Raw genomic sequence first — 8,308 nt, forward strand, 5'->3', positions numbered from 1 at the left:
TTGTTTTAATCTTCCTGGAAGCGGATAAGCGCACAACCTGTTGTTCTCTCTAAGAACATTCTCCCTAACAGGACAGAGCTTATAAACAAACATCTGTATACAAACCTGAACCAGGGTACACACACACCAGTCACACAAACAGGCTCCACATGCACACATACACAGGAGATTACTCTATAGCACAAAGATTTCCAATACACACCCTGAGTCATAATCAGACATGTTTAATTAAATCATTACAGCAAGTCACAGACAAAGATAGTCAGACCTCCCCCATACGACACAAACCCCTCCCTTACTCCTGCCCTGTCTCTGCCCCCTTCAGGCCAGTGGCGTGTATTCATGGATGCCAAGCTTCCCCCATAAATTGACCAACTAAAAAAATAAAAAAATAAAACCTTTTTATCTTTTGTGTCTGTTTTTCAATTTGCATGAGGCGGAATGCACGGAGAAAGCTTCCGGGCAAGCGAAACAGCGCCCCTCTGTCTCTACACGTGTAGGCCATCTATCTGATGCTGTCTGGTCCATTGCTGCAGCCCGTAGCATTGAACGGAATGCAAGGGAAGCCAATGAGCATCTGGCCTCTTGATAAAAAAAGTATAAACAATTAGCCAGTCAACATTGAGCTAAATTGAACAAGCTCAACTGTGAATGGTCCTGGTCTGCCAAAAAAAAAAAAAGGGTCAAGGGAAGCCAGCTTGGATTTTGGAATCACTCCTATCAAACACAATGAAAGCATTAGTCATTGACAGAAACAAATTGAATTGTTGCATCTCGTTGTGTTGTTGTCCTCCGGTGGCTAGCTAGCTAAAGTTGTCCCTTTTCTTAAATTAGCCATAGATGGAGATATGGATTTGGACTTGTGGTTCTACTTAATTCTCCCCGAGAGAGGATGGAAATTCAATATGTAGCTAGATGTAGAAGGCTAATGTTAACTAGATAACATTTCCCATGAATGGATGTTAACCTAGTGAGCAAGCGTTTTAGCCTGGTAATCTAGGACAACAAAAAAAAATTAAAAAGTGTATACTGTATGACAGAGTGATAAACCTATTTGTGAAGTAATATGAATTAGCAAGTTATAGAGCAAACAATGCAATTATAACACATAGGTTGTAATATGGCTTTTTTTCTTGCTTCCCCAGTGATTTTACCCACGCACCACTACCCTACTCCACAACACTGACTTCACACCGCAGAGTGCTGAGCCACTGTGTGCATGTTTGTAACTTTCTAGTAGCGTTCTCCATTACTTCTCTGGTAGTGTTCTCTCCATAGCATCTCTGGTACACGGTGATTATCCGTAGCGCCGTTCCTGTGTTGTAACATTCTATACAGCTACAGGTAGAAGAATTTACCATCCACATTTTGTGAGCATGACCAGGTATAGTCTGATCAGCTGCTACAGAGTCATCTTCAGACACCTGAGAGAGAAATAGAGAGAGAGAGATCTGAGGCTAAGGGTAGTAGGGTTAATATACAACCCTGTGTGTGTATGGTATTGTGTGTGTGGGGGGTGTAATGTGTGTGTTGTGTGTGTGTGTGTGTGTGTGTGTGTGTGTGTGTTGCATTCATGTTACGTAGCCTCTGTGTGTATGGAACAGTGTGTGGGAGTGTTAGAGCTGGGCGATATGGACAAAAATTCTTATCACGATAAATTGCCTAATTGATGCGATAACAATCAATCGAACAATAAGTTAATAGCAATGTGCACCACAGTTTTTATTGTATTATCCTTCAAACTACTACTATTGGTTTGATGGTTGTAGCCATCAATTGTCCCATTAACAATCACCCATATTAGCCAACGCATTTCATTTCAAACTTCACATTTCTTTAGTATAGGCTACTTATCGTAATGAATGATCATTTTCAGTTTTTGGTCCCAGCTCTAGTGTAGTGTAGTGTGAGTTACCTGGTCTCTCTGTGCGTGATAAGACAGCGTGTGGAACAATAGCGCCCCCCACAGGAGCAACAGGTGTAGGAGGAAGGAAATCCACAGACGGAGCAGAACAGACGAGGGGGGAGCGAGGAGGGAGGGGCTGCAGCTGACAGGTAGTTAGGCTCCTCCCTCTCAGACACATTCTGCCAATCACAACACAGCAAGGACGGGGTTAGCCTCTCAGCAAAAACGGGGGCTATAGATGGGTTAGCGAACAAAGCGCTTCCTTGGGGCAGAAGTCAGCGTATTGTTGTGATTCTGGATGGCCAGATTGCTAGCAAAAATGACAAGAAACTGCCATGTGGGGAATCGTAAGTAGGATCATCAAATCAAATGTATTTATATAGCCCTTCGTACATCAGCTGATATCTCAAAGTTCTGTACAGAAACCCAGCCTAAAACCCCAAACAGCAAGCAATGCAGGTGTAGAAGCACGGATCGTTTCAGCTCGTTTTATCTTGTTCTTGAGGTGTTCTGACTGATTTCATATCAATGCTAATATGGCTAAAATGTGTTAGCTAGCTAACCAACCAACCAACCAACAACTGTAAGGATGTATTTGAGAGGATACAAGAGCTAGTTGTGCAAATGTATGTTTTCAATAAACATTGGAGACAAAATATAGCTTACATATTGTCAACAATCTATGCCAACCCTGTCTATTTTGCATGTATTGGTTTTGTTGCTAAACAACCAACCAGTCTATGGGAAGATCTCAATTAATGATTTCAAAGGAAATTATTAGTATTATTAGTATAAGAGCCAATTCCTCCACCAATCCAATGCTTTTAGATTTGTGGGTAGTAGTGAATGGGTTTACTTTGGGGCGTTCTGGATCAGACCAGGCTTAAGTTAAATTTTTTGACTTTAGTGAATAAATTCACACTTCAGGAGAAAGGAGATATTATTGGTACACACTAGAGGTCGACCGATTATGATTTTTCAACTGATACCGATTATTGGAGGACCAAAAAAGTTGATGCCGATTAATCGTCCGATTTTAAAAATGTATTTGTAATGATGACAATTACAACAATACTGAATTAAACACTATTTTAACTTAACATAATACATCAATAAAATCAATTTAGCCTCAAGTAGATAATGAAACATGTTCAATTTGGTTTAAATAATGCAAAAACAAAGTGTTGGAGAAGAAAGTAAAAGTGCAATATGTGCTATGTAAGAAAGCTAACGTTTCAGTTCCTTGCTCAGAACATGAGAACATATGAAAGCTGGTGGTTCCTTTTAACATGAGTCTTCAATATTCCCAGGTAAGAAGTTTTAGGTTGTAGTTATAGGACTATTTCCCTCTATACCATTTGTATTTCATTAACCTTTGACTATTGGGATGTTCTAATAGGCACTTCAGTATTGCCAGTGTAACAGTATAGCTTCCGTCCCTCTCCTCGCTCCTCCCTGGGCTCAAACCAGCAACACAATGACAACAGCCACCACATCGAAGCAGCGTTACCCATGCAGAGCAAGGGGAACAACTGCTCAGAGCAAGTGAAGTTTGAAACGCTATTAGCGCGCGCTAACTAGCCAGCCATTTCACTTCGGTCACACCAGCCTCATCTCGGAGTTGATTGGTTTGAAGTCATAAACACCGCAATGCTTGACGCACAACGAAGAGCTGCTGGTAAAATGCATGAAAGTGCTGTTTGAATGAATGTTTACGCGCCTGCTTCTGCCTACCACCGCTCAGTCAGATTATATGCAACACAGGACACGCTAGATAATATCTAGTAATATCAACCATGTGTAGTTAAATAGTGATTATGATTGATTGTTTTTTATAAGATACGTTTAATCCTAGCTAGCAACTTACCTTGGCTTACTGCATTTGCGTAACAGGCAGTCTCCTTGTGGAGTGCAACGAGAGAGAGGCAGGTCGTTATTGCGTTGGACTAGTTAACTGTAAGGTTGCAAGATTGGATCCCCCGAGCTGACAAGGTGAAAATCTGTCGTTCTGCCCCTGAACGAGGCAGTTAACCCACCGTTCCTAGGCTGTCATTGAAAATAAGAATGTGTTCTTAACTGACTTGCCCAGTTAAATAAAGATTAAATAAAAGGTGTAAAAAAAAGTATCTTTTAAATAAAAAATAAATAAAATTGGCGCCCAAAAATACCGATTTCCGATTGTTATGAAAACTTGAAATCGGCCCTAATTAATCGGCCATTCCGATTAATCAGTCGACCTCTAGTACGCACCCAGGGTCACGTTCATAAGTCTCTATAGCAGAGGTCAACCGATTAATCGGAATGGCCGATTAATTAGGGCCGATTTCAAGTTTTCATAACATTCGGTAATCAGCATTTTTGGACACAGATCATGGCCGATTACATTGCACCCCACGAGGAGACTGCGTGGCAGGCCGACTACCTGTTATGCGAGTGCAGCAAAGAGCCACGGTAAGGTGCTAGCTAACATTAAACGTATCTTGTAAAAAACAATCAATCTTAACATAATCACTAGTTAACCTAGTAATTTCATCAACCATGAGTAGTTATCTTGCATGTCCTGCGTTGCATGTAATCGATGCGGTGCCTGTTAATTTATCATTGAATCATAGCCTACTTCGCCAAACGGGTGATTTAACAAGTGCATTTGTGAAAAAAGCACTGTCGTTGCACCAATGTGTACCAAACCATTAACGTCTTTCTTAAAATCAAGACACAAGTATATTTTTAAACCTGCATATTTAGTTAAAAGAAATTCATGTTAGCAGGCAATATTAAACTAGGGAAATTGTGTCACTTCTCTTCCGTTCATTGCACGCAGAGTCAGGGTATATGTAACAGTTTGGGCCGCCTGGCTGGTTGCGAAATAATTTGCCAGAATTTTACGTAATTATGACATAACATTGAAGGTTGTGTAATGTAACAGGAATATTTAGATTTATGGATGCCACCCGTTAGATAAAATACGGAACAGTTCCGTATTTCACTGAAAGAATAAACGTTTTAATTTCAAATTGATCGTTTTCCGGATCTGACCATATTAATGACCCAAGGCTCATATTTCTGTGTGTTATAATGTTATTATTAAGTCTATGATTTGATATTTAATAGAGCAGTCTGACTGCTTCAAGCATTGCGCTGTTTATGACTTCAAGCCTATCAATTTCCGAGATTAGGCTGGTGTAACCGACATGAAATGGCTAGCTAGTTAGCGGGGTGCGCACTAATAGCGTTTCAAACGTCACCCGTTTTGAGACTTGGAGTAGTTGTTCCCCTTGCTCTGCAATGTCCGCGGATTTTGTGGAGCGATGGGTAACGATGCTTTGAGGGTGGCTGTTGTCGATGTGTTCCTGGTTCGCGCCCAGGTAGGGGCGAGGAGAGGGACGGAAGCTATACTGTTACACTGGCAATACTAAAGTTCCTATAAGAACATCCAATAGTCAAAGTTATATGAAATACAAATGGTAGAGAGAAATAGTCCTATAATTCCTATAATAACCTCAACATAAACTTCTTATCTGGGAATATTGAAGACTCATGTTATAAGGAACCACCAGCTTTCATATGTTCTCATGTTCTGAGCAAGGAACTAGAACTTTAGCTTTTTTACATGGCACATATTGCACTTTTACTTTCTTCTCCAACACTTGGTTTTTGCATTATTTAAACCTAATTGAACATGTTTTATTATTTATTTGAGGCTAAATTGATTTGATTGATGTATTATATTAATTTAAAATAAAAGTGTTCATTCAGTATTGTTGTAATTGTCATTATTACAAATAAATGTAATAATTTTTAAAAAATTAGAAAATTAAAATCGGCATCGGCTTTCTTTGGTCCTCCAATAAATCGGTATTGGTATCAGCGTTGAAAAATCATAATCGGTCGACCTCTATAGAGCTGACGTCATTCCTTATTCTACGTGAGAGAAATGTGCTACATGGCATTTAGCAGACACTTTTATCCAAAGCACTTTAGAGACACGCGTGCATACATTTTTATCGCTTGGGTGATCCCGGGACTTGAACCAGTTACAAGCATCATGTTCTACCAACTGAGCTACAGTGGACCATACATACGAGGGTTAGCGTCAATTCCGTTTCAATTCAGAAAGTAAACAAAATTCCATTTCAACATTTCCCTTACTGAAAAGCATTGGAATTTCAGTGTACTTCCTGAATTGACTGGAATTAAAATGAAATTGACACCAACCCTGATACATACCATCATAATGTATTTCTACCTGAACGTTCTGTCAGGATGCTCCGCTCTGCACATGATGCCGGTGCGTTTCAAATGACACCCACTTCTCCATATGGCGGACTACTTGTGGGGTTAGAGGTGTTCTCAGTCTATCACCTACCTCTTCTTCTAGTAGAGTCTGGAAGTTTTTGCGAAATCTCTGTTTGAAGTGATCACCTCTAGTTTTCCTCTTCTTCTTACCTAGAGACAGAAAGAAAGAGGGAAGGCGGAAGAGAGGCAGGAGAAGAGGGAGTGAAAGAGAAAGGATAAAGAGATGAAAGAGAAGGGAGGCAGAAGTACACATGAAGAAATTAATATAGAGCTCTCCACCATACAATAGCACTGGGCAGATCTAAAAGGAGTTTCCTCACACACCGGGTTCCTCTCCTTCGCTAAAGGCGGGCAGGCGGGCAGTAGGACCAGAGGGAGGCAGGGAAGAGAGAGGGTCATCCTGGAAGTTGTCCTTCTCTAGAGCATCCAGCTGCCGATTTAACCTCCGCTGGCGTGTTGCATCGTCCAACACACGCCTCTGTCCTGCCTCCGCTACACGGGCTGGGAAAGATAGAGGGAGTAGGGGTAGTGAGGGAGAGAGAAAGATGTTTTTATTAAAATAGACTTTTTTGGTTACTATATAATTCCAGATCTGTTATTTCATAGTTTTGATGTCTTCCCGATTATTCTACAATGTAGACAATAGTAAAAATAAAGAAAAATCCTTGAATGAGTAGAGAATATTCAGAAAAAAAATCCATGTTTTGTATCAAGTGAAAAATTCCAGTTTGCATGTAATTTACATATTTTGGTCCGCTGTGTGACACGCTGTCATCTACTTCTACATATCTACTTCTACACACAGACATTTATAAGACACAATTTTCTTCGGAATCGAAGAAAGTATCGTCCAAGTACAGGTTAGTTGAATGTGTCTGCAATGAGTTCTTAAAGCTGCAATAGGGCTGGACAGGTTTCCTGTGGAGATTAAGATGCAGCGGAGCCAGCGCGAGATATGGTTCAGAAAGCGTTCCTCAGTCCATGGATGAGAAATGCATTGTACTCCAAACTGTTCCATTATCCCAACTGTTAAACAGAGAATTGTACGACTGCTAGTTAAGTAAACTGCCGTGTTTCTTTCTCATGCTAGCTAACAGTAGCCACTGCAGCCAATCTCTCATTCCATTCAAAGTGGTTTGGAGGCTGGATATTTTTTGAGTGGATTAAAGTGAGCAGGTAGCCTAGTAAAAGACCCATTTGAAGTAATTGTTTGACAATCAGATGAAAACATCATGACTGGTTCTGTTTGCCACAATAAAAAGTAATACATTTCTAAAGTTAAATCTCAAATCTTTACAACTAGTCCCACAGAGATCCTATTGAATTAATAACATAGAATTACATATAGAATGTATGATTCGGCTCACGTTTTTGGTTTAGGAGGTACTGTATAGCGAATAAATTAAAACCACTTTCACCCCTGCTTAAGCTACACGTCTGTCCGACCCTAGTGCAGCTGTAAGCAAGTGGGTCAGATCTGCTGGCTAGGTTTACACTAGCTACATATCAACGACTATCACACAGCTGGAACAGCTAAAGCCTGACTCGAAGAGCTAGTAATGGTCGGACTAGACGATGATTTATTAGCTAACCTTGCTGTTGGAAAAGTACTGAAAATTACTTTCTGTTGTCATGTACTTCCTCTCATTGCAATTGAATACCCATTTCGCCTGCTTTCTAGGTTAATATGAGATGATCTAGTTATATGTTTCGGTATAGTATGTCATAGTATGTATAGTTTTTCCGGTATAGTATACTCACAACCGGTATTTTTTGTGATGATTGCGCATTTGTACGACCTGGACACAACACCACCAGGTTAGCCAGTTAGCAAGCTCAAGTGACAAACGTACGGTTGTTTGTTAATTAAATTGTTATTGTATTATTGATTTGTGAACTCAAGTTATGTACTCGATATAGTTATTATAATCAGAAGCAACCATTTCACTAAGAAAAGAGAGTTAAACTCACCCGAAGACTTCTTTTCAAAAACCATTTGATCCTTTCTACTTTAGCAGGAAACGTGTTCGGATAATCTACGTAGGCCTGCAGCGAACAATTTGTCCCAGATTATTTTCTTGCGCGTTTCTCTTCGTGTGACATGGT

The 8,308-nt window shown here is 40.2% G+C and overlaps 1 protein-coding gene across 1 annotated transcript; it reads right to left on the reverse strand.

The window, feature by feature from the left end:
• Positions 1-208: 208 nt before the first annotated feature.
• Positions 209-8,308, reverse strand: LOC124014058 (zinc finger HIT domain-containing protein 1-like). The gene is made up of 5 exons (XM_046328745.1): positions 8,174-8,308; positions 6,527-6,703; positions 6,273-6,352; positions 1,916-2,085; positions 209-1,424 (listed from the first exon to the last, which is right to left on the reverse strand). The coding sequence occupies exons 1-5, from the start codon at positions 8,196-8,198 to the stop codon at positions 1,403-1,405; spliced, it is 474 nt and encodes a 157-aa protein (XP_046184701.1). The 5' UTR covers positions 8,199-8,308; the 3' UTR covers positions 209-1,402.

The sequence above is a fragment of the Oncorhynchus gorbuscha genome, linkage group LG25 (genome assembly GCF_021184085.1).
Source record: "Oncorhynchus gorbuscha isolate QuinsamMale2020 ecotype Even-year linkage group LG25, OgorEven_v1.0, whole genome shotgun sequence".
Classification (NCBI taxonomy): domain Eukaryota; kingdom Metazoa; phylum Chordata; class Actinopteri; order Salmoniformes; family Salmonidae; genus Oncorhynchus; species Oncorhynchus gorbuscha.

What these genes read in the sequence shown, in the direction of transcription:
- LOC124014058 (XM_046328745.1), bottom strand. Translation starts at nt 8,198, where the DNA reads ATGGTTTTTGAAAAGAAGTCTTCGG. An exon ending in AGACTCTACTAGAAGAAGAG is followed by an intron (nt 2,086 to 6,272) that starts GTAGGTGATAGA and finishes TGTGATTGGCAG; the next exon opens with AATGTGTCTGAGAGGGAGGA. An exon ending in ATCACGCACAGAGAGACCAG is followed by an intron (nt 1,425 to 1,915) that starts GTAACTCACACT and finishes TTTCTCTCTCAG; the next exon opens with GTGTCTGAAGATGACTCTGT.